This window comes from Sturnus vulgaris, chromosome Z (assembly GCF_052056855.1).
Source record: "Sturnus vulgaris isolate bStuVul1 chromosome Z, bStuVul1.hap1, whole genome shotgun sequence".
NCBI classification, from domain to species: Eukaryota; Metazoa; Chordata; class Aves; order Passeriformes; family Sturnidae; genus Sturnus; species Sturnus vulgaris.
The window spans coordinates 73843006-73869528 of record NC_142283.1 but is presented as its reverse complement, the minus strand read 5'-3'; the positions used below and the strand labels follow the sequence as shown (position 1 = coordinate 73869528).

Genomic DNA, 26523 nt, shown 5'->3' with positions numbered 1-26523 from the left:
GCCACTGGTCTGATGGTCTGCAAAGTTTTTCCCAAATGTTTGGGAAAGCAAGCTGGAGAGAAGGAACATGAGTTAAAAGAGAACTGTGTTGGACATAAACATAAAAACATCTTTCTGTCAGACCATTTTAGAGTGACATTTAAAATATCTTTTAATTCAAAATATGACCCTTTCTCAGTGCCCAGTGTGAGGCATATTGGATATGTTTTTGTAACCAGTGTCCCTGAGCTCTGCGTTTCTCACCTTGAATTAAAACTCCTCAGTACACCAGCTCCTTCATCTGAAACAGCTGCTGGTGACTATCAGTGTCAGCAGTAGCTCAGAATTGCAGGGAGATGTTCTTGGAATAGTTATACCCAGCACATTTTGTCCACAATGGGTCAGCCTTGGCAATCACTGTTCTGTTGAACCTGCTTTTTAATCATGAATCATTTTTTTCTGGGTCATTTTGAATTACGCCATTCATTTAATGCCAGATAACAGAATCAGTTCCACATAGAGGCTTAAAATTTCACCTATGCACGGATATTCAAAGATATATGCCTCTCAAGGCTCTTCAGTTGTGTCTTATAGGCATGAAACTGGCATTTTAAGGTATTCTTAGATGGGTTCCTTTTACATTCTATTTTTCCTTCCTCAGAAAAGGAAGAAAACATGTTCATTGGAGGGTTAACTACTCTTTGCTGAGTCTCTTGCTTAATTTTCATGCTCCACAGAACTTCATAGTATAAACAATTTTACAGAAGAGAATTAACAGTTTTTCCCAAGGACCTGTCACAGTAATATGCAATCTGTGTAATTAAAGTATTGAGAGTGCTATTTGTTTTCTGGACTAGGTATGAGTTACATAAGTGGTCATGGATAGAGTATTTGGTAAGCTCTGTGATGATCAAATCCATTTATCATGTTTATGGGATGATGTTTAGGGAGTTTTATCTGCTCCACTGCTTGGACAGGAACAGCTATACCTTTGAAAACCTTCTCAGAACCTTCTAAAATGCTTGTCCCCATCCTAATCTGACAGATGCCAACAGGAGTGTGTGCTGACAGACCCAGTGACAAGTCATTCTTTTCACTTCAGTCTGATTGAATTCCCAGATCTGAAAATCGAGTGTTCTTAATGCTTTTGGTCTAACTGAAATGTCTCTTCTAAACTGTAAGCCATTTATCTGAGTTCTAATCTCTCCTGCTGAGCTGTCACAGTCAAAAGGCAAATCTCCTTACCAGGCAGACAGATGCAGACCTGAAGGTATAGGGAAGATTTAAATTTTAATGGAGAAGTTTTCATCTCCCTAAAACAGAAGTGCCCCAAGGACCCTTGTCACATGTTGCTTGCAAGTCTTGCCTGCACCCCACATAGGGGCAGAAAGCTAATTTGAGGTTGTCTGGCTGAAGGGTAGCCACGTGGCACTGCACTTGGAGAAATGTAATTAGTCAAATGTAAAAGGCAAGGCTAGTGCTTTGGGGGACCTTTGTGTGGCACCACTGGTGGTGTTTGGAGATGTCTTAGGGATCTCTGGGATGATGTTGTGCCACAGTGTAGAGGTCTGGTGCATAGCTCAGACACCTCACAAGGCCCATCCTTGATGACAGTGCTCCAGTGGCCATGGGTTTGTGCTGAGTTTCCAGGTGAGGGGTTTTCCTCCGTTGCTGGAGCATCCTGCAGGAAAGTGGCTGACCAGGGTGCTTGGGACAATTCTAAAATTGTTGGTGGAGATAAGTGTTCACACCAGCAAGCCTCTGGGGTGCAAACCAGCTGCTTTTTAGGAAGGATTTCAGAAGACCTTGCTGAGGTCATGGGACTCTGTCCGGCTAATACTGAATGCCCTGTGCTGACTGAGACTGTCTTCTTGTTTCTTCTTTTAAGGTCAAGTGGCAGAAGGATGACATGGACAACAATTCTAACTTCTTCTCTGTCTCCTCGGATGGGCGGATTGTTTCATGGACTTTAGTTAAGGTAAACAGTAGGTGGCAATTTCTTTTTCCAGTCAAATGATAACCAATTGCCTCAAAAGTTCAGTGTTTCATTAGTATTATTTTTATTTCTAATGAGCCAGGTTTGAAAAGAAATGTTAGCAATAGCAGCTGGTGCAGTCACAGCTGGATCTGGGGCTCCATGTTGAACTCTGAAATGAAGCAGGGTCAGCCTACTCATTGTCAAGACCTAACCTTCATCTTGCCTGCACCTGTAGCACCCCATGGGCCTGAAAATGAGACATCATTTTCCTGCTTGACAGCAGCAGGATTTCAAGCCTGGTCCTTGTTCTCACACTTTCTTTGTCCCAGAAGGGTCAACTAGACACAGAACAAAATACTCTGCTTTATGCCACATCTTCTAGATTCTCATCCTCAAAATGCTCCCCTACAGATTTCAATTTGGACTGGGAGAGGGCCAATTTAAATTTCTCCCCATGTGGGACAGAGTGAGTAGTACAGAGTAAGTTTGCATTTGCAGTGGGATGGCAGTGGGTTTCTCCCCGCCAACTTACGTTCAATACGACTTCTTAAAACTAGTTTGCGTTCCCTGCAAACTAGTTCGCATTTCCTTTTGGAGTATGTTGAAATATGTTAATAGAAACCTAGAATTAACGTCCCAAAATGACCCTTAGATACATGCCTCTGAATCCCAATGTGTGGGTTTTTCTGCTGGCTATTTCATTTTACACTTGAAAATTTCAAATCTCTTGCTAAAAAATAATTGCATTGCCCTAAATATGAGTTTGAAGCAGCTGTCCCATTATTCCCCAACAAAAGAAGACATTTCTTTACATCCTAGGATGCTCATTTTTGAATCTGTTATAGCAAGGTTTGCCTGTTCTGAAATTTTTAGGCCTTGCTGCCATGGCAGGGATTAATTTCTAGCACTATATGTAAATCTTAGCCTCATGTCCAGTTCAAGAACAGGAGCATTTCCTAAAGAAGAGTGTAAGCACAGGCAAACGGTACAGATTTTGAAGTTATTTTTTATAGACTTTTCCAGGTTCATACATGCAGATTCAGAATCAAAAATCCCTTCTACAAGTGCATCCCAAGTCCTTCTCCCAAAAGAGCTCCCTAGACAGGGATAGACCCAGCTCCCAGCTCCTGCGTTATGCCCTTAATAGGAATGCCCAAAAGATTTTTGTTGAAGTGGGCAGTACATGCCCGCATCCAGACACATCCAGCTGAGGTGATTTGGCAGGGTACACTTGCCAACTGAGCCCCAGTAACTGAGTATGCTCAGCATGGCCCCCTTAGGAGGTAGGAAACACTGGCAGAAGTCTCTTACTTCAGAGAAATGACACAGCTGGGACAACCTAAGAGCCTGCAGATGGATTCTGATAGGAGCTCACCAAGCAGAGGCTCTTTTGCACCAGTGCTTAACTGTTTCCACATTATAATCTGTTTTTGCTGTGCCTTGAACATGTAGATATTTCTTTCTAAGTTTCCTTGGTGTGACTTCTAAGATCTGTATCCACTTAGCACATTGTCATTTCTACTTATTCCTTGCACTACTGTAATGAACTTGGCCTCACCCATGTGAAAAGACTATTTTAAGATTTTTTTTTTTAAGATGAAATTGCCTCTGAAATTGCCAGAACTGGTATTTACTTAGTAGGCAGGGGTGGAAAGCAACATTTTAGATGCTGTCTGCTTTGGACATTTTGGGGGAGGACAGATATTCGACAGAGAAAACAAGACACAGGATGGAAAGAATGGTTTGTTATAATCTGTGGAGTTTTTATCCAGAGAGGAAAAATGCTTGAATTCCAGTTTCACAAGAACTTTTTCTGGATTTCATTTAGGGTAAAACTGAAGATACTCCAGACGTTTTCTATTCTACAAAATCATGGTGCATAATAAATGAATGAGTGCTTCATTAATCGTTTTGACAGAACTATCCAGAAATAAAGCTTCTTCAAACACTGGTAGCTGTTTGACACTTCCAAAGCTGAGATCACAAAGTAAATAATTTCATTCTTTCTTCCAGCTGACTATTTGGAAAACCACATTCAAAATTTGGATAGAAGAGTTAGCCAGGGGCAGTTGATCTGCCTTCACCATAGTGGTTGTCTCTGTTAGAAAGGGGCACAATCACTTTGGACAAATTTCATGAAAAAGCATGTGAGTTCGTGTACTTAGACTGTCTTGACTTGACTTTGGGTCCTCATAAAAGTGTGAAACATCAAGGAAGGATGCAGGACTTCTGCTGCCGAATGATTCTATGCCTTCACCTTGGGTGCACACATTGCCTATCAAAAAGGAGAAATGTCACAGCCATTTCAAAGAATTGTTTGGGATGCAGCATGGCATTGCCTCTCAGGCTGATGCTCAGCAATCCCGGGTTTGATTAGTAGTCGTAGTTCACCCCCTCCTGTATGACCTATAGCTAAATTACTGAACAGCTCTGGGCCTGCTTCATCACTTAAGGCTAGTAAGAACTAAGGGGAAAACAGCAGCTGTAAGGCCTGATTCACTAAATGCTTACAAAGTGCTCTGCGATTATTAGGCAGAAGCAACATATTATTGCTCAGTATTCCTGGAAGGCCAAATTGTCAGCAGGCTGTTTACCCAGAGGAATATGTGAATGGCTCTGGGGACAGAGAGCCTCAGGAACAGAAGTGTTTTTTATGCTGTGAAGCTGGGTACAAGATAAAACCAGCACAGCAGAGGAGTCTGCACAAGCAGGGTCATTTGTGAAGGAGAGGGGCTGTAGAAACTGTCCATAGGGGCCTCTGCCAGGTGAAGGTGCTGGGAGAAATCTTCAGAGGAAGGCTGCAGAAAGGTGTGTGTTTAGAAAAGTCTCTAGAGGTTTGCCTTTCTACCAGAACACACAGATAGTGTGCTAGCACATTTCTGGGCCTGCACAGATCACACTTGTGTCACACTGGGTTTATCAACATAACCAGCTGCAGGCAGCTCCAAAGCTGCTCTTCAGACTAGACTTATGCAGGGCACATACTCTCTGGAGAGCAGACACAGCTGGGAGCCTGAGTAGGAGCAAGTACCTGCTTGGCTTGTCCTAATCTGCACTCCCAACAGTCCACCACCACTCCTATTTGGATGTGCAGTGGAATATACTCTGCTCCTGATTACTCTGGGCACTCTCTTTCAGGTTATGCACACGTAAAACAGTACGTGTGGCCTCTTTATTAGCATCACTCCTGCCTTTACTCACTGAATCAGATTTGTAACCAATGTGCTGTAATAGCTGCTCAGGTTCTGCAGACTCTGCAGGAGTCTGTCCTGCTTCTTGCTGCTCTCTCAGAGAACAATTTACTGCCATTAATAGGCCAGTGCATGTGGGTGTGCAGCAGTAAGAATTAGTGAGAAGAAAATTACTTTATGGGGTTTTGACCTTTGTTTAATCTTCTGCAACTTTGTACCCTCAGAGTATGATAAAGATGCCTTATAGAACATTGTCTCTTCTCTACTGCAGTACTGAGCAGGTGCCCACAAGATCTTTTCCCACATTCCCCGGCATGGAAATTCCTGCAGTTGACTTTGCCAGGCAGAATCTCTTTTTGCACATGAGTCCTGCTCTGGGCTAAGAGTAGCTTCAACTACAACTTAATTCACTGAAATAAGAAGTTATGTTTTGTTCCCACAGCGCTTCAATGCGATATTTGCAGATTATACCATCCAGTCCGCAGCTCATACTACTCACTAATCATTAGTTGTTTGTTCTTTTTATCACATAATCAGAGAATCACAATGGTTGGGGTTGGAAGAGACCACTGGAGCCCCAGAGTGTTCTTATTGTTACAACCAACTCCATTCTGCAGTGGTATTTCAACTCCCAAAGCTAGTCTGAGAATATATCCTTCCCTCTGGTACTTTTTTTATACTTACCTACACTGTGTATATTTGCATTTGTCTTTTGTCTCCCACCTCAACTGTAAACTCTTTGGGACACAGCCTTTTGGCCCTGTGTTCACCACCTTGCACAGCAGTATCATGAGAGTTCTTTAGAACTCTGCTGAGAACAGAAACATGGGGCGCTTTTCCTTGGAGCAAGCTGCTTGCTAGGTGTTACTGGAATCTCAGAGCCCATGAAGTTGAGAGTGTTTTGAAATCGGGCTGCTCTGGGAATAACAAGAAGATGTTAGAAGCAGGAACTGGCAAGATGATAAGTTACTGTTCATTAATGTGAGGCTTTAGTTAGCTCCACAAGAATATGAAATATCCATCTTAAACCACAAAGGGTGGTTTAACTAAACACTACGATTCAAGCTGACTGTGCCAATGTTCACTAAAAAACACTGACCAAGAAACTGAAAATTTTCCAGGTCAAGTGCACATATTGAGATAATGTACCAGTGGCTCTCAGTTCCAGTGCACCAAAGTATCAGTTTCCTGAAGGTTTTATGGAAAGCATCATGTTAGCAAGCTGCCAAATGTGAAACATTAAGCAACTTCTGGGAAGCTTTTTAAAATTCCTCCATAAAATTTGCCATTTCAAAGTACTGAATGTCTCTGTATTGTTGCTGCAAAGCATGCTATTCATGTGGAATCTCCTCTGCCTGCAGAATGAGCTGGTTCACATGGATGTCATCAAGCTGTCAGCAGATGGAACAACGATGCAGGGGCCAGAGGGGCTGCAGCTGCAAATGCTTGGTAAGAGCCCAAGTCCTTGCCATGCTGATTAATTGCTGACACAAAGCCTCTAATCAGTCATTCTGGGAAATTAAATTGGGAGCAGGGTGTTGAGATGGAAAGGAGCTAAAGGAGAGTTACGCCTCCTTGCTTTCATCATGTAGTAGGGCAAAGTCTGGCTGGAGCAATGGCCACTGAGTCAAGTTTTGCTGGTTACATATTGCCTTTGCTTACATAAAAAGATGAATTGAACATTAATGTAAGAAATGTCCATTTTACTGGGGTATCTCTATGTGGATAAAGCACATACCTGTTTATGTCAAAACTCAGTTTTGTTCTTACTGTCAGACATTGATCTGGACTGGCAAAATCAAGGTGAAAAACAACTTCTGTTTTTTCCTGGGTGCACAGTTCACCCGGACAGCTTTGGGACGTGCCTCATCGAGTTTGGGCTCTGTAAAAACACAGCCTCTATTCTAAGCTACTGTGTTAGGCTTCCTCCATACAAAGTGGAGTCAGTGCAGTCCTTCTAGACTGAATCCACTCATCCTGATCATCCTGTGCTTAAGACAGGATGGGATGAGTCAGCTCTGGAGGTCCTGAATGACACAAGGAGGTCCTTGAGGAATCCTCTTATCATCCTTCTACACTTGCTTTTGGCTGAGAAGACGAGACCTCTATTTGGAGGATGGCCTTGCTCTGCTTTTAAGAATTGCTGTGTTTCTAGGCTAGTAACTGCTGAACAGTCTGTGGGAAGCTTTACAGTGCCACATAGGTTGCAAGAAACCATCTGAAGCAGCACACTGCAGAACTCTTGGGGGCTTTGGGATTATTTGTTAGTGTTACTGGGAAATGGATTTTCAAAGACTTGTCTTGAATATTTAACAATCTATTTGAATGTTAAAAATGCAGATGGTATTACAGAGTTGAAATTACTGTAACAATTCCTTTGAGAACTACATTTTGTTAATGTTAAAGACATAATGCTTAAGACAACTGCCTGTGCAGAAAGTTTCTGTACCTCTCTGCTTCTGAGCCTTGTCTGCTTGTTCTTGTTTCTCATCTGATGGTTGCTGTGGGTGTCCCTGCTGGTAGGGACAGCCTCAAGTAGTTCTGGCACTCAACAGTCTTCTGCTCCAGAACCCTGCTGAAATTTTCTTTCACCAACATGTGAACTGGATTTCTTGGATGATGATGCATCTGCCTCAGGAGCAGAAGCCACAAAATCTCAATGAGTCACATCCTGTTTGTGGTTGACACCTGTTTTAAACATAGTTCACAATGTTGTACCATTCAGGGCTTTTGACATTAACAGGATCCTTCTGTCCCTAGCAGAGAATTTCTTCACAAATCACATTCTTCGCTATTGGCTTTACTGAGGTGAGCCTGCTAAATAGATTCTGAATTAAAGGTAAAAAGAGCACAGGAAGGTATGATGAGATATTTTTTCACTAGGCTCTTTTATGCATGGGAAACTACTTACATTTTTATGGATATTAAACAAACAGAAAATATCTGTTCTTCTTCAATAGGAGGTTGCCAGACCATTACAATATTTATTTTTGTATCAGACGATTTCAACTCTTACCAAAATGAATCCTAGGCTAAAGTGGTTTCCAGTTCCTTTCTGGTTCTTTCAGTGCCCTGTTACATATCACTGCGGTGACTGTTCAAATTGCAAGTCTTGGGGACACAGACTGCTTGGAAAGTTTAGTGGAAGGGGTGGCTTTGATTTCTTTTGGGAGCTTCGGGCTAATAAATCGCTTCTGAAAACACAGGCAGTGCGTGTTTACCATAGGCAGGAAACATGTTTTGGCCAGCTGAACCAATTCTCTGTATGACAGACCTTTCTTTTGTTAACAGGCAGTGGGACATCATTTGATTTTCACAAAAAGATAGACTATTTGTTTCTCGTTGGTACTGAAGAGGGCAAGATCTATAAGGTAAAAATTATTTCTTGATCCTTTGTTTTACATCCTCTGCCCCATGCGTGTCTTTCAGGCTCATCTTTTGAACTGTTTGCTTAGGTGGTAAGAAAGTACAGCTTCAGAGCCTGGTCCTGCCCTGGGATGCCTGTGGTGACCAGCACTGACCAGCACTGCAGAGTGTCACAGGGAGCTCTCTGCACAGACCCAATTAAGACCCATTTTTGCAGAAACGTTTTTCATGCAAACTGCATCACAGAAAATGCCGTGCAGATGGCAGCTGTGCAAGTGAAGTGCTAAGTAGGATCAGAGCAGAAGTTAAAAGGCATTGATCCTCTGTCCCCATGATTATGGGGAAATGGCAGGAAAAATATCAGCTCTTTTCCTTTTCAGACTTTTTATCCTGTGAGCAGTGAGTCTAATGAAGCCGTATTTCCTATGGATTACTGTCCTGCAGCCCTTCCCTTCCACAATCACATAGAATCATAGAATCATTTAGGTTGGAAAAGACATGTAAGATCTTTCTAGATCCTTCTCCCAGTCTCACTTTCTCCTTGCTCTCCTATCTCCAGTCCATTGCTACATACTCAAACTTTCCTTGTCTTGATCACCCCACACTGTTCCAAGCTCAGTGATCCCGATCCCACCTCCACACTATAACCCTTGTTTCCTGCAGATAGTCCTGGCTACTTCCCCTCCAATGCCCTCCTGCAGCCTGGTGCCTTGGTTCCCAGTGCCAGGCGGGAGCTGTCAGCCAGCCAGCTCCAGCCATGTGGTGAGTGCAGCCGCGCTGTGCTTGCCCTTCCCACACTAGGGACACTGCCCATATGTGTTGTACTCTCTGGCCATTGCTTTGCACAGAATGTGTGAGACCTTAATGTTACCGCATCCCACATGCAGCTAGCTTTGTCTGAAAATGCCAGTGAGGGCAAAAGTTGTTTGTGAAGAGAGATGAGCACACGGAGGGACACAGGCATCATGTTTTCTTGAGAAACTGAGTTAAAAATAAGAAGTTTTGAGTTCTGCTGTATTTAGCCTTGAAAATAAAGCCAGTGGCACTTTCCTAATACAGCTGTTATTTGCACAGCATTCTTCTGAGCTGGCTCTTGGGCTCTGTTAAATCTGTAGTCTCAGCCCTTCATTGTGGGCGGGTGGACAATCAGCAGGAGGCTGACATGCAGGAGAGATGCATCCAGATAACTCTAGAGGATGGTCCAAACTCCTTCCCCCGTATCCCACCTGCAAAATGAAGCTGAAACAGAATAAGGACCCAAAGGAAATCATATCCTGAAATCAGTACCAATCATTTAGGCAATATGTGTTTAACAAATACGTATCCCTTGCAGAGGGATGATGCTGATTGAAATCTCTCCCTCTCCCAGGCAGTATCTAGGGAGGATTTTTGAATACTGCTCACTTGTTTGGACAAGATAGGTGCAGGAGGGAGGTGGGTGGAATGGGCAGCTGAGCTGTTGACAGTGGCCAGTGGGTAGGTGCATTGTGTTTTTGTTGATGCTTTCAGAACACAAAACATCCATACATTCATGGGCAGATATTCTGAGTTGTCTGGTCACCCACAGGAGTTGGTACCCTGGCTATTGTACTCCAAATTGATGGGTACTGTTGTGTTTAGTCCTGATCAAAAGGCAGTAAGGAACCACAGGTTTTAAATTCCTCTCTAGTTGGGTGAGTGATTGATGTAGGTGAGTGTGGCGGTGGATCTCAGTGTGAGATGGGCCCATATGAAGAAATTTTCAGGATTGTGTCCTAGATGTGTTACACAGGAAAGGAGGAGCATGGAGCACAGAGGAGCACTGGACAGGAGAGAATTTGGCATTGAAAAAGCTATGGATGTTTCTGCCTTAGATAATATTCAGTGAAACTACAACTAGGATGGGGTTTTAAAGCAAGAAGTGATCCCAGCCATGAAGCCGTTCAGTTATTTTAGCAATTCTTACTTAGACAAATGTGGGGAAATACTGATACATAGTGTCTCCCCTTTTATTGTCGGGGTTACTGGTAAGCAACATTCTTGCATTGGTAAGCCTCAGTGAAAAGTAACCATTCTCACAATGTGCAACACAGCCCTATAAAAACCCTTTTGTTCCCATGGGCAGGAAGAGCCCGTCTTCAATCAGACTAGGGGTCTGGGACAACACAGGGAAGAGAAATCCTGTGTGTAGCATGAGCAGGTTTTCACAGTATCTACAAAAAACATGGGGAAGAGTGGTTCTACCCTTAGCATCCTCCAAGAGCTTGCTACAAGCAGTTTCAAATGTTTTGGGGTCAGCTGCTGTTCTAGACATTTCTCAAGGAGTACCACGCACCTTCATCACGTACTTCGCTGAAGCACTGCAGATGTGAAGCCCTTACTGGAGCTGGCCCTGGACTGCCTTCTGCAGCCTCGCTCCACGGGGGCACTGGGAGCAGGGACAGTCCCACAGTAGCCTGAGCAGCTCTCAGGTCCCGTGGCTGCTCTCAGCTGCTCAGTTCTCGGTACTGTGCTTGCATCTTGAGTGAGACGGACAGACTCCTCATATGCTGTCTGAATCAGGGATCAAACATGGGCTGCTCTCCCCATGGGCCGAATTTTAGATAATTCCTTAAATAAATTGGAAAGTGAATTCCAGGGAAACTTTTTTTTTATTTCCCCAGAGAGCAGGCATGCCCACAAATAGTGTGATAATATGTTAATTCTTTAGCTGCAGAACAATTATGGTGAAGTTCTGAAAATGGCTTAGTTAATAGTGTTTCTGAAGCCAAGAAATCATTATCTAAATTACACACAGACCAATCTATTGCCCTTTTTTGTAGAGGAGAAACTGTTTCTGCATTAATATGATTCTGTAACACAATTCTGAATGCTTTTTGCATATCTTGCTTGCTGTTTAGGAATTGCTCAGCTTGGCATCAAAAACTATGGTCTCTAAGATTCATGTTGAAACATTGTGACTTGAAGTCTTTGGTCAGAATAACTTCCAATAAACAGGCCTTCAACAGAAAAATTGTGAGGAAATTTGAATACACTCATGTAAGAAAGGCTTTCAGTGTTAGGCAGTTTTCTTGAGAGTAAAAAATGAATATAATAAAACCTACTGCAAGACTGACTAGAAGAAAAGGTTATTCTAATTTTAAACGTAATTTCACTCATACTCATTCTCTTATAGTACATACCAGAACATTTGTATCTTTTGGTCCGGGACAGGATTATTATTTTTATTACAGATGACAGAGAATGGTGGCTGTTGAATCCTTATCACGTCTCTTGAGTTTTCCCTAAAAGAGGATGAAAAAATGTTTTCTGGACAGGCTCTGACTTCCAGTGACCCTTTAGTAATAGAAAGATCATTCGCCTCGGTGTTTAGCCTTGTTTTGTCTTAGGCAAAGTCTGGATATTTTATGGTTTGAGTTCTGTTCTTCATCTTCTCACCACCTTATCTTTGGAGCTTCTGTCTGTGTTTTGTCTGTTTGTCTGGTTGCTGGACTGACTGTATTTTTCATCAATTACCACAGGTTCTTTCTTTTACCTTTTTCTTTTGTTCCTCCTGATGTGTTCATGTACCTTGGTTTTCACTTGTGAGCCCTTCTGGAAATCTCAGCATTTCTGTTGCAGATCTCTACAAGCAGCCACTGAGCTGACCAGGAGAGTCTCTGGTGTAGCTGGTGACAGCTTGTCCACCACAACATGGGAAATGTTTGAATCTTGTTTCTGAAGAGGATCTCGATGTCCTGAGTTGCCTGGAAGTGCCAGTGTTGGGCAGCACTGTCTTTCTGTTGCCAGATGCAAACCTTCTCTGAAGAAAATTGCTCTTGGATTTCTGTATTGCATAGATTCTCAGTATTGCTGTTAGTGAACTGAAGAAACCCTCTACCTTATAAGGACAGTAATAATCACCCATTCACTGGGTACGTGGGAGAGTTTTGTGTCAGTCTAATGTCTAGCGTAAACTGAAGTGCTGTTGATGAAGATTATTCATAAGTTTTGTGTATTCAGAGTTCTCCTTTTCTCCCAGTATTCCTCCCCCATGTTTTGTAGCCTTGTCAAGAGTCATCTTTGACTGGATTCCTGCATTGCCGTAGATGTATTTTTGCATTTCTGTCTCATCATAAAAATACTGTTTACCATTCAAACACGTCTACCATCACTTAAGTAGGGGAAAAACACTACCAGCAAATTCGAGCAGTGCTCTAGAAGATCAGAGAGGTTGCACAAATTCCTTCTCTCTGAATCTAGTCATCCTCTTCAAGGCTCTCTTGTCAGGACTTAGGTGTCACATATTCCAGTGGTTTTGTTTTCATACTGGTATATCTAGTAATTGTAGGGTTCTTGAACTGAGTAGTAGGGAAAGACTTTACCAGCTTTGTAGTTAGCTCAGAAGCTGTTTTTATTCGTTAAAGCATACTTCTTTTCTGAACTTTTTCTCAAGTTTGTGGGGCCATACCAGTTTCTTCAAAATGCATCTTGGGAAGAAAGCAGCCCTATCTTGCACTCAGAGATAATGATAACGGTTGTGGTTAATGTCGTGTGGGGCTGGCAGGCACTGCCGGAGCACAGTGGATGCCTTTAGGCTAAAGCACACATGCAAGGTTCATTTCTCACAAAGGACAGAGGTAGGAGTCTGCCCCAAAGAAATCTTTTCACTGCTGATTTCATAGAAAAAAGTGCTGATCCTTTTCCTGTCATGGAGATTACAAAAGCAGTTCTGTGGATCAGTGCATCCCAGAGCATGATGGATCTTCTGTACCAGTGCCCAGAGAGCACTGATCAAGGGCTCAACCCCCACAAGCCTTTGAAAACAGGGCACTGAACATTACAGTTCTGTTTGAGGTAGAAAAATCTGGTTAAAATCTTGCTCTTCAAAGTTCTCAGGTATTAAGGACCTTCAATCCACACATTTGAAAGGACAGATGGGCAAAGCAGCTTCTCTCTTGTGTTAATTACTTGTGACCCGTTCTGTTTCCAGTAAAGTGACTTTCAAAACAAGGCAAGTACTGATTTTCCTGATGGCTGAACATTAAGAATTATGAAGTAATGTTATGAAACATGACATTTAAGGAGATTTCTGTCCCACAATTAAATGCAGGGGCAGCAACACAGAGTATGCAACAAACTATTAGCAAGCTTATAGACACTGTCAGTAAATCTCAATGGGACATGAGCCACTTTCTTGTTTCCATTTCTTACCACAACAAGGCTCTCAGGGTTGTAGGATCTGCTGCTGTGGGAACGGCTTAACACCCTTATTCCAGTACCTGTACCAGTGAACAGTACCCAGACAGTGTCACTTGTAATAAACAGTTGAGCCTTATGATTAGTTAGATTTTTGGTTTGCAAGGATTGAAGTAATGTAACACTTCAGCAGTGTTACTACTTGGGCAGATGGTGTGGTGCTGCATTCAGTAGGGAGTAATGAAAAGTCATTGCTGTGACAGTTGTGAGGCAAAGAAAACCCTGAAACCAACTCCACACTGCTGTATGGATACAGCTTGTGTGAAAACACAAGCAAAAGGACATTTCATGTGAGATGGAGTCTGTTGCCAGTGAAGGAAGCCTCTAATGCTGGCATTTGATAATGCAAACATAATGGATAATAATGGACAAATATGCTTGAAGGGAAGGAGGTTTGGGAGGATAACCTAAAATTTCTGTGTACACATAACTGACAGGATCTAGATCAAATCCCCTTGCAGCCAATTAGATTTTAATTTCTCCCTGCTTCATAAGCTCACACACAAAGTAACTTTTCCAAGGGTCCCAAACATTTTCCGTTTCCAGCTGTTGAAGACATCCTTCATTTTGCAATTCCGCAGCACCCACAGCTGTGATGCTGCTAGTCTGACCTTTGCATGTCTGTGTAGGCGCTGTCCAGTTCACAGGCTGCTGTTGGCTGCCCTTCAGTGGGGCCCCCTGGCCTGTCTGAACATGCCTGAGTCCTGGACAACCTCTGTGGTTCTCACACCACTCCGGGAAGTCTCAAGGGTCACAACAGAAAGAGTTGCAGAGTCATACAATGGGGCAGGCTCTCCGAGCAGGCTATCCAGGGTAGTGACAGGAGAGGACTTACAGCATCTTTCCAAAGTCCTTAAGAGTCAAAGGGGCCAGTAAGACATTTGTGTGCTCAGAGCACTGTTACTGGAGGTTCTAACTGTGACACTTGAAATGCACAGTGCTGTGAGCATTTGTGCTCCTGAGCAGTACACGGTGCTGTGAGCGCACAGTGCATCTGAGCAGCACAGGGATATTCTCCCCTGCCTTTCTTGTGAACCTTTTACGCAGGAGAAGCACAGCAGGAGCCCGGGCTGGCAGGAAGGCACTGTAGCTACCACAGTCAAGAATGGTCTCTGGAGCCTGGCTGTTTAAATTCAACAAGACAAATTCCTGTCTCTGTGTGTTGCAGAGGGAAGCAGGATGTTGCCTGCAAGTGGGGTGAAACAGCATGTGCTAAATTATTGATTTTCAGTAGCACCTCTGAGTACCAGCCGCCTCTTCCCAGCCAGCCCAAAAGATCCTGAGAGGCCATACCAGTCATCAGAAGCATCTTTCTATATGAATTTAAGCTTCAGGAGGTCTAGCTCTGATTACTGAATAGTTCTTTCCATTGCAGTGTTCAAAAAGTTATTCAAGCCAGTTTCTGGATGTGTTTGAAGCCCATCACATGGCTGTGGACTCAGTCAGCTGGAATCCCTTCCACTTGAAAGTCTTCATTTCCTGCAGTTCTGACTGGACAGTCAAGATTTGGGATCACACTATCAAGTAGGTCCTGCTGGGTCCTAGTGTGGGCAAGGAGGTCTACGCCTGACATGCCAGTAACACATACTGATTCTGCTCATACCTCAGTCTCAGTTTCCTTCCCAGGTGTTGATAATGCTAATTGCTTTTTTATTTTTTGTACTCAGATTTGTACTCCTCAGGTATGAGACGCAAGATAGAGCATCGGCTGCCCCAGGAACTTGCCAAACAGCATATCTCAGCACAGAGCCTGATCATTTTACTTCAGATCTGGCTTCCTTCAGGCAGGAACTACTGTGGCAGAGATATGCTACAAAGAAATGTCAGGGACTGGCTTCTAGCTTCAGGGGCCATAAACCTCCTAAGAGCCAGAGAAGAAAAAAAATTGGGACATTTTAAAATATGGAATGAAGTTCAGGGTTAGTGGTTAAGGAATGTCTGGTTTCAATCAGGAAATTGATTTTGTTGTAAATCAGTCAGTCACATATTTCCTGTTGCCAATACTGCTCTAATATTCAATGTTGTTGTCAAAAGTCCAGAAAGGGAGATATTTTTTTCCCGTATGATTCTTAATATTAACCAGAGAGATTCCATCTTGCTCTGTGTGTTGGGAAGAAGTTTTCGAAATGCTTTCAGAAAGAAATAAAGAAAGAAACATGCTACCTCTCATTGCAGCAGGTCAAATTCTGACCCATTTCTATTTGTGCTCAGCTTTGCTTTGCCTTTGGCTCAGACTCTGGTTGCTCTCTAGCATAAAGAAATACCCCATCTCTCACTTCTGCAACATCCAAGTGTTCATGGCTCAGTTACACTTCCAGAGTGGCATATATTTACATGAATTCTTCTCTCTGTCTTTTTTATAGGACTCCAATGTTTGTTTATGACCTGAGTACTGCTGTAGGGGATGTTGCATGGTCTCCTTACTCCTCCACAGTGTTTGCTGCAGTCACCATTGATGGCCAGGTGAGAGGCTGGGAGCAACACTGCTCTGATTTGAGCTGAGAGAAAGTCAAAGGAGATTAGGGCTGAGCATGGGAATGGGCCAGCCCAATCCTGGCCAAACATATCAGGAAGCCACCAGCAGGAACACACCCTCTCCTATGCTTTCCTGCCTTTGACGTTCACATCCCCGGGCATTAATCTCTCAATCCTTCTCAAAATAGATGTTGCAAATGCATAAAGTCCCACCCTGCTCTCCTGTTAACCTGCTAATGTGAGTGCAGGTGTGCAGCTTTCACATGGTACAACTAAAACACTGAAATTCCTCAATATGAAATCCCCAGTACATCCCTGGGGACAGAGAGATAATGTTCCAGATCAGAACTCCCCTATACAAGCTGACATCAAGGCATTAGTTCTGAACTTTCAAGGTGTAGAGAAACAATAGAATAAAGTGGTTGTATACTTACACTGAAATTTAAAAATCAATTATAGTAATATGCCTAGAGTCAGCCAATAGAACTGTGTTCCAGTTAAATAAAATCAAAATTCTTCCACCGTGTGGGGCTGTCTCTGAGAGTAATAGTTTGGTAATGAACTCTGTAGACCAGTCCTAATATTGGCATGATGGCAGTTATATTGTTGCCTCTAGCCATGTATTGCAGTAGTTCAGATGGTTAATTTGGGCTTGGCAAGTAGCCAGGACATGTAGCTATCCATCAATATTTGTTGAATACTGTAAGAGCACATTGCTCTATTACCATGAGCTTTATATTTAGCTGGTATAAACTGGAAAGTCTGTGCAGTTTGTCCAGAATAAGTCTAGCAAAAGAATAGCTTTTATGTATCCCTATCATTGAATTGATGCCTTGGCTACTTTATTGTAGTTTAACCTTTATGTTACAGCAAGAAAATAATTTCACTGATACGCTGCCTCAGGCTGTGAATTTGTCTCTCCTAAGCAATAGAAATCTCTTCAGTGGGTCACCTGGTCCTCCTGGAAGATGCCGCAGGATGCCACAGCCTACAGAGTATGGATGCTCTTTTTCCACAGTCAGGGCCAGGAGTGGGCTCTTCTTTTGTGGATCTGTCTGTCTCCAGTCTCCCATACACCGAATGAAGGGTCTGCTTGAAGGCAGTGAATGCATTCAGTGCATCAGTCACAACCTCTGACTTGTTTTCCAGGAGTGACATTGTGTGTGCAAGGGTTCTGCTGGCAGTCACAGCTTTGACTGAGAGCTGGGGTGAGCAGGGCAGAGAGCTGTGGGTACCACAGCTGTGTCCTGGTGCCTAACTGTGGGGAAAAGGATGGAGATGTCTGCAGGCAGGGATATATCCTGGGAAGCATGAACAGATGGAGGGTAAACACTGTGTGTGCTTGGATTTCCTACTTATGTGGTCAAGTTTTGGCAGTGATGGTTCATCTCTAGAGATGCTTCATCCCACTTGAGTTCTTTCTCAGAGCTTTGCCTATTGCAAAGAAACTGTTGTGGTCTTGGCAAGAGTTTGCTCTGTGGGGTCTTCCCATCCCACCCACAGCTTGTCCTAGCCACATTAGCTACAACATCCACCTGGAGTCTGTATGAGGCTGCTGATAAAACAGAAGCCTGTTTGTGGTGGCAGCACAGCACCTAGGGTATCTCACTTGGCTATCCTTGGATATAATTCAGTAATCCTAAATAGAAGCTAATTTAATAGGATCTGATTCTGCTTTATGCTTTCTATCCCACATTCTGAGAAGAGTGGCCATCAACCAGGAGCAGCCTAAAACTGGGCTGGCTAGCAGGACAGGTCCAGGCAAGAGCTGCCTTCCTATTGCAGTAGGCTGGCCAGGGCTGATACTGATAGGAATACTCCATGTGTTAGCTACTAACCACTCTGACTGCAGCAGGGTGTCTGAGACACAACGTAGTTGCTATTGAACAGAACCTTCTAGATCTGCAGTGGAAGTGGAATAAATAGTTGTTTACAGCTTTTTCTATTCTGGACATATTCCACTTTGTAGCAGAGTGCACTTCTTGTGAATAACTCAGTGCCTCTCAAAGGGCAGGCTCCATTAATGCTGGGGGAAAAAATCTGCATTAACAGGATGTTCTATGGTTCTCCAGAACAGAATAATATAAGACATTAAGCCAGAAAATAAAACATTAAAGGCCTCCTGTTTACAAACAGCCTCTGTCTTGGCATCTGCACATAATCATGCCTGCAAAATTTGAAGGTTGCCTGGAGGTGGTTTTAAAACCAGGCCCTAATTGCAGTCTTCAAGAGATACCTGGCGTATTCTGTAAAACACTTTTTCTTATTCAAGCTGATGCTATGTGCCCAAAACGTGTATGAGCCCCTTAAGACTGAATTGGAAATTGAGGCATTTTAGAATATAAAAATCTCTTAATCACCATGAATCCAAGAGGTAGGGATTTAATAAAAGTTGTAAATATCAGGATCATTATGATAAAATGTGTTTGTTGGCAGCTGGGCATCTGCTTTGGACAACACTGGCTCTTCATAAATAACCCAAGTGTGCACATTCCACTGCTGGTGCAGTGGATAGTAACTGCTACTATTGCTCTCCATCATGTTCTGGTTAATTTCCTTAGTTTCCTGCTCTGCTTGCTGATCATTTTATTTCAGAAAGATCATAAACAGAGATTCATAAAAGAGAACCCCTTGTGTTGTAGATGCTAAAAGCCTGACAGGAAGAAAAAGGCTCGCTGGGATGAGAGGTCCACATTGGAAATTTAAAAAAAAATGGAGGTGAATTTGAATACCTGGACACTTCCATTTAGGGTGCAGGAAATGTGGAGATATTGGTCAGCTTATTGTAAGGGCAGAGGGCAGAAGAATGGAAGGGATGGAATTCAGCAGCATTTGCACTGGGGAGTTTGCTTTAAGTCCATCTTAAAGCATAAAAAAAAGATTGAAACATGTAAATCTGGGAGTCATACCTGAAATTTCCTTTTGGTCTTCTTTTACTTATTTTCATTAAAGAAGGGAAATGGTGTTGGCATTTCCTTCAGTTGTGTGTGTGCAGAATTCATGCATGAATTGTTACATGCATCTCGTAAAAAAACTGAAGACTCATATCACAGGCGTCCTCCTGGATGGATCCCAGGTTGTGGGCCATAACTGCCCTAAGCAATGGGTGTGATGGTGTGGTCAAGCTGGGCTTTTTCAACCTGGAGAAGGAGCCTCCCAGCCTGCCAGTACCTTCTAGGAGGTAATTGAGATGTTCGAGCCAAGATCTTCCCAGTAGCACATGAAGTGATGATGAGACACAATAGCTGAAGTCAGTTGAAATGAGGGGTTTGGGCAAGATGTATGGAATAACTTCAGCTCTAAAGGCAGACAGGTAGTGAAATAACTTGCTCAGAGAGGCTGTGCAGTCTCTGTCCATGGAGGGCTTCAAGTCCAGATTGGACAGAGCCCTGAACAGCCACATCTGTCCTCAGAGGTGACCCTTCTGTAAGCAGAAGGTTAGAGACTCCTGTGAGTCTCTTTCAACCTGGGTTGCCTTCTAATCCTGTGACCCTGTGAAATGTCCTGTGAGAAAAGGAGAATCCTAGGGATTTTACTACAGGCTTATACACAGTACAAGTCCATTTGCTCTCATGTTTTTGTGGGCTGTGTTCTTCAATACTAGTACAGCAAGAGGAAGGTGCTGGAATAACCATCTGTAGTAAATATTGATAGCCTCAAGATAAATGCCATCCAAGTGTTCATTCTGCAGAGAAAACTGGTCAGACATACGCTCTAGGGCTTTTCCCCATTAGTGAGACTGTTGACCTTTCAAGATGTGAAATACTTGAAACAACCCAAACCTTCAGGTTGTTAGTTAATGGTTTATGCTGCTGCTCAGGAAGTGAGTGTGCTCTTTCCTTCTTATATAAACCTATTTTGCTGTTTGTACAACTGTTTTGAATGCAAAGCCTTGAAGACCAGCTTTCTGTTGAATCTAACTCACAGGATAACATGCCAAGCGTAATCTGCCAGCTGGTCTTGATGCCCATCCTTTCTCGGTGAAGAGAGAAGCACTTTCTTAGTGCTGGCACATGTGTGAGCATACACAGAGCAATTTGCAGAAATTTGCTGCCCATTTAACATGGACTTGAAGCAATAGCCAAACTCTATCTTTAAAGCATGAATGATTTTACAGACAAGAGGCTTGTTAAACCTTTCAGATTTGCAAATATTTCCCTGGGTGTTTTTGACTTAGTCCTTTCCTTGTACGGCGTGAATCAGGGGTGCCAGCAGGCCTCTCATCTTTTGATGCTTTTGCCCTATATAGTGGTTTGAAAGCAAAACCAGTGAGAGACTCCAAGTCAGAAATACAATTTAAAAGGAAAAAAGAGAAAAAATAGAATACATGCAATAGTACAAAGGAAAACCACCGACAGAGTCAGAATACAACCTAACACCCTGTCAGTCAGGGCATTGGTAGCAGTCCCATTAAATGGTGGCTGCAGGAGTGACAGATGTGGCTCAGTTGAAGCAGTGCTCCTCTAGAAGGGTGCAGTTTTCCTCCAAAGGAATGATGTGATCCTCCAGAGAGATGATGTGGAAAGATCTGGTTTTACTCTGGGATCCAGTGAAAAAAGGGTGCTTTGGTGTTCCACATCTCAGGTTTTATCTAGGTAGGAAAGGCTTGGCTCCTCCCTGTGGCTGGAGCATCTCCCAATGGGATGATGTAATTTTATCAGCCATTCAGTAGGACCCAATGGGAGGATGTAATTTTATCAATCGCTCAGTGGGACCCAATGGGAGGATGTAATTTTATCAATCACTCAGTGGGACCCAATGGGATGATGTAATTTTATCAATCACTCAGTGGGACCCAATGGGATGATGTAATGTTATCAGTCATGCAGTAGGACTCCATGGCCCATTAACAGACGATATCTTCCTGGAGAAAGGATGGGTTGTGGAAAAGATAAAGATGACTGTCCCACCTGGTTTTATCAGATGGCCCATCAGCAGAGGATATCTCCCACAGAAATAAGCATCACTGCCCCATCTCATTGCAACAGATGGTGATAGGATACATACTTTTGGGCACATCTTTACATTGTAACCCAGGACACCCGAAGGTGTCAGGACAGTGAACATGACTACAGATGCTGTTGCTGCATTTGAATCTTTCCTCCTCCCCTTCTGCAGTAGCCCAGGGGGATTATCTGTACCTTATGAGGCCACCACCAGCTCTTCAGGGCTGAGACAAGGTCTTTCCTTGGTCTCTGCACCATGACCAGGGCAATTGCAGGGGTGTAAAGACTGAATGGGCATGAGTCTCTTTGCCATCAGCCAAAAGGGCCTTTGAGCAGGCTGAAGTGGGTAGGAGCTTTCTTAAAGTGGCTTTGAAATGGTATTTGCAGCATAAGTGTCTGTTTCTTGTAAAACTGTTCATATTCTTCTACTGCAAAACCTAAAAGGCTCATTCTTATTCCCCGCTAAATCTTTGAGATTGATGCGGACTGCTGAAGAGTCAGCTTTAGAACAAGGGCTGGTGGCATGTCAGTGCTCAATGAGATAGATGGTCAGAGTCCCAAAATTAATGCTGCCTTCATTTTGTGCCAATTAGACTGTTCCCCATTCTCCTTCCTCTGCAACCAGACTCTTTGTGCATTGGCGTTTCTCTCCACTAGTAGTTGTTTTTAAGGAATAAAGCTGGCCTGGAAGACTTTGGTTCACTATTGCAGGCTCTGTGCCCTCACTTCTATACTGATGTAGCTTCCATCTCATCACAGCATGCTCTAGTGGCCTCCAAGCCTCAAAATGGGCATTGGGCATCTCAGGACAGCACTGCTCACTCACATCCAATACCTACTGATTGCAGGTGAGGTGACTTTATCAGCATGGTAGTTGGTTTCAATACAAAGTCAAATTTCAACCTCTTTTGTTAATGGTTTTACAGGAACTGTTTTTTTAAAGAGGTTCACAGGCTAGTTTTTCATTACTAAAGCTATGGCTCTTTCAGATTGGGAAATACAGCATTTTGACAAAACTGATCCACTGAGGTTAACTAGTTCATTCAGGCACACAGGAAACAAGTTTGCCTTTTTCTGCTTCATGGATGTGTGAATCAAAAAATCGGCTTTGACAGCATCAAAAGATTTTGTGTGTTGATTAATCTGTTAGACTTTGTGTAAAGACCTACTGGGGGCAGAGTCCATCAGGAGAATCTGCAAGAGTTTATAAAGCTGCCCCTCTCTGCTCTGCTCTTGATTAATTAATTAGTTCACTGCTAGGAATGGCTCTTCACTTAGGTTTGAATTTGCAACTTTGGATTTTTGTTGTTTTGCTGTTTTAGCCACTGAGAGCTGTCTGTCAAATCCTTCTGTACAGAGATAGCGGCTCCTGAACCTTGATCTTTATTCCTTGGCATTTTATAATGACCTGCAATCTGTGCAGGTTCATTTTAAATGCCAATCTCCAAACCATGACAGTTCAGTGTCTGCCCTGTGAGCAGGTTTGCTGGCCTGCCATGGGGTGCAGGTGGCAGAGACCAGTGGCTGCCTCTCCCATCAGATGTGGTGCTGTCCTTTCTTGTGCAACTGCTTGCCCTTGCCCTTGCCCTTCCCCAGCTGCATTGCTGACTCTCCCTGGCATGGCATGGCCAGGACCCTGCCAGCATGAGAAGAGATGGAACTTGGCCATGCTGTGAGAGGACAGTTTCAGCCTGATGTCAGGGACTGAATGACCCACTGACTGTGGGTTACAACAGAGAGAGCACAGGGGTACTGGCACAACTGGGGTGTGCATTCAGGTAGCTCAGCCTTGGGAGATTTGCCTTGAGGCACTTAAAGGGCTGTTGAAACCATCTCCCTGTTCTTTATCAGGTATTTGTAGTAGATGGCAGAGTAGAGAAGTGTCAGAAAACTGGAAAGTAAGACTCTGCCCAGTATTCAGTACTGTGACAGTGCAGAAGAGATCAGCCCTCCTAAACAAAATACCCAGAAAGATCCTGGGACAAATCATTGGTTGTTCTATTTGTGAGGACTGGTAGATCAAGGAGCTGGCAGTCTAGTAAGGTTTTACTGAGGCTGTATCACATAAAATCAACCTAATGCTGTTCTTAAGAGTAACAGGTTTGGTAGATCATAGGAAGGGTATGTAGCATATGCTTACAGGTGCACTGTTTATCCTAATCACTGAGGCAGTCAGGAGACAGCCAGTCTGGCAGAACTGGTGACTGACAAGGAATTTATCTTGGACAAAAAAGCACTTTCTTGCTAAACAATGTCTTTGGGTTTCCAGAAGAGGCCAAATGGTCCTCGGCTTGTCTGAATGAATAGCAGCTCTTCTACATGCTGAGGCTTTGATTTCTTACTGACTTATGGGAACTGAGTCAAATCACCTAAGGCTGATGCTGTTTTCATACCATGTCAAATTGGGAATGACCCAGTTCTTATTGAATGAGGAAAAGATGAGAGATGCAGCCCTACAGTTAAGTCAGGTGACAGGCATTCTTTTCTTTGCTGTGTCATGTGCCCTGAAGTACCAGGCTGGGATGCTGCAGGACAGAGAGATGTGCTTAGCCCACTCCCATACCTCAGAACATGCAGCTGGCTCCTGGCTTGCTCAGGCCAAGAAGTAGCTTTCACACATGCCTGCTCATCCTCCAAGCAGAAAGCTGCCTCTGAAGATACCTGGAGATACATACAGAGCTGGAGCCTATTCTTTTGCCAGTTGCATGAAAGTGTTGTGAAGGGCCATGAATTTTATGATCAGGACCACTGAGGATCAGGATTCCTGTATTGTCATTGCAGAAGCAGGAAGGCAATGAATGTTTTCTGAGTCAGCCCTCCTTTACTCCTGCCAGGACTCTGACTGCCCTGCATGTCAGAGGGACCAAGAACTGTCTTGCAACATTCATTTGTAAGTGAAAAATGTCCTGCTAGAGAAAATTAACTGTATTGCAACCTGTTCTAGCTGCAGTGGCAGTATAGGAATCAAGCAAACTAAGGTCTCCAGTGCAGGGCAGACTGGGCTGCCCTGCCTGCCCAGTGCCTTTGACATGCTCCAGCAGCTGTCATGGTGCGAGACAGAGTCTGGGGGTGGCCTGCCCACTTGTTAAATGTATTACCTGAGAGTTTGAAACAAATCATCTGAGGAGTTGGCGAATGGATGAGGGATCATGATTCAGTCAAGAAAATGAGGTAAATCGATCAAAAGGACAGTGAAAGCCAAGCACTGAAAGAGATGTCAACTGGTAAAGGGCAGCATGGTATTAAATTATCCCTCACCTTTTGCTCTTACACTGATTTTATTCTTTGTTGCCAAGGTACCAGGCATATCTGCCTTGTTCTTACACACATATATATTTCCCCTCAGTCTTCGTTCTGGATGCCATCAGGTTGTTTTTGAACATGCTAGCATTGTCCAGCCCACTGCTGGAGAATGAAGGCCTGTAAGACTGGAATAAAAGTACAGAAAAGGCTCCAGCCATAGCAGATTCAGTAGGGGTTTGAGGACAATATAAAGGCAATGTTGGTCAAAGTAGCTTTTCAGCTCACTTCTTCATGGGCCACAAAAATCAAGTAGTTTGTTGCGGTGGCAGAGAGGTTCTGCTTCCCCCCATATCCCTTTGCATTCCCCTCCCTATTGCCTCAAGGCAGGGAGCTAAAGGGTATAGGGACAGTGGAGTCCGAGTCACCCCAGAGGTGCTGAGCAGATGAGAGCCTAGGCTGGCGTTCAAGCTCTAAGTGCGGTTGGTAGAGCAGGTGGGAAAAAATAAGTTCAAAACTCTAAATGTGGTATGATGCTGGAGCTGTGATATTTGCCTTGGACAATCACTGTGCCATGCCTGCAGAGGAGCTATGTTGAGTTGCAGTAGGGAACAGCTGGATTTTAGGAGGTGGAACATATTAGCATGATTTATAGCAGAAGAGCTGTTGGTCTGAGTAAGACTGAGATGGATTTCTTCTCTGGCTGTTTGGAAGTCAAGCATCAAAGCAGCTCATTTATGTCAAACATTTTCTGCAACAGTGATGCAATAGACTTAGATCCATTATTGCCTGTACATCAATCATGAAGAGAAACTCTGTTGTTACTGTGATGGCAGTTTGAAATTGTTCTAATTGGATAAAAAGCATCAGAAACTGCAGAATTCACTTGGTCCTCAGAGAAAAATGGGCATCTGCTTAAATTCAGTGCTTGTTTTCAGGGTCTTAGCAGAATTGCTGCCCTTCCATCAAGAAATTTACTTTGAACATCTGTCTGGCTTATCTACTACCAGCCTGTCAATCACTTCAGTACTGTGGGTCTAGGTTTCTTTTGATTGTGGTGGATACCAGCTCATAAATCCCCATGCTGCAAGGAACTGCTTAACTCAGCAGCTTGGGCTTCATTTGGAAGGTGCTACATCTTCTTTTGCACTTTCTTGGAGCAAGCACAGAGGTTTGCAAGGATCATAAATAAAATTGCTGTCAGAATAATTGGTTACTGCCCAGAGTTTTATTCTCCTGTAGTTATGGCTGAAACAGAAGGGAATTCTTGCACTTTCATATTTCAGACATTTTCAGATTTATTTTACATCTCTCTTTTTGTCTTTTTCCATGTTTCTTGTTCTTGGAATCTGATTTGTGTTCCTTAAGCAAGTGACCAAATATTGTTCCTAAGTACTCTGTAAAAAAGAACTGAAATGCCCTTACCCATTGTATTTTTAGCTCGTTAGCAGAAAAAGAGTAAGGTGTCTGCTGTGGTCTGCAAACAGCAGGGTTCCAGGCCCTCCAGATTCCTCGCTTGTTTCTACAGAATCTGCAGAAGGTATCTAAATGAGTTTATCAGGCGGCTTCTACTTCCTTCCCTGCTGATGTATACCAAAATGAAAAGAGATCTGAAAACCAGAGGTTTGAAACCTTCACTCTGTGGATTCTAAATTGCTCTAAGATGAGTGTGGGTGAGCAAATGTGATGGCCCGAGGTCTCAGCACCTGTAGTGAGGGACCAGCCTCAACAGCATGACAAAAGGCCTGCAGAGTTGGCAGAAAAGAGGAGGGCTCTCACTGATTTGTAAATGCTGAAAGGATAATGACACAAGTAACAGCTTTTATAAAAATGCCATTTTGTACCAGCTACCTGACAGTGTAAGAGTATCAGTTCTTTTCTGGGTGCTGCTGGATGGGTGCCTGCCCTGGAACCTGTGCTCCATGAAGGAGGTTTTGGACATGGTTCTGGTTCTAGTCATCCTGGCTCCCCATGAATTTGTTACTGAGTTACACATGAGATTGGGTAGTACTTGTGTGGGTCATGGTTGCTCTTCTCTGGGTCATATTCTCTGAGAGGGGTCATGTTACGAGACCTGAGAGTCCATCTCTGTTTGCAAGCAGTGATCTTGGGGCAGGGGCCACCATGGAAC

The 26523-nt window shown here is 43.5% G+C and overlaps 1 protein-coding gene across 3 annotated transcripts in view; it reads left to right on the top strand.

Annotated features, from left to right (window-relative positions):
- DNAI1 (dynein axonemal intermediate chain 1) overlaps window positions 1-26523 on the top strand; it is a 144180-nt gene that overhangs the window by 85617 nt on the left and 32040 nt on the right. For 2 of the 3 annotated variants that reach the window (XM_088157069.1, XM_088157068.1), the window contains 5 exons: window positions 1868-1957; window positions 6510-6597; window positions 8440-8519; window positions 15107-15255; window positions 16095-16194. In XM_088157069.1, coding sequence (XP_088013195.1) covers window positions 1868-1957; window positions 6510-6597; window positions 8440-8519; window positions 15107-15255; window positions 16095-16194 — 507 coding nt within the window. The remainder of the gene's footprint in view (window positions 1-1867; window positions 1958-6509; window positions 6598-8439; window positions 8520-15106; window positions 15256-16094; window positions 16195-26523) is intronic. The other variant, XM_088157070.1, reaches the window with a different exon arrangement.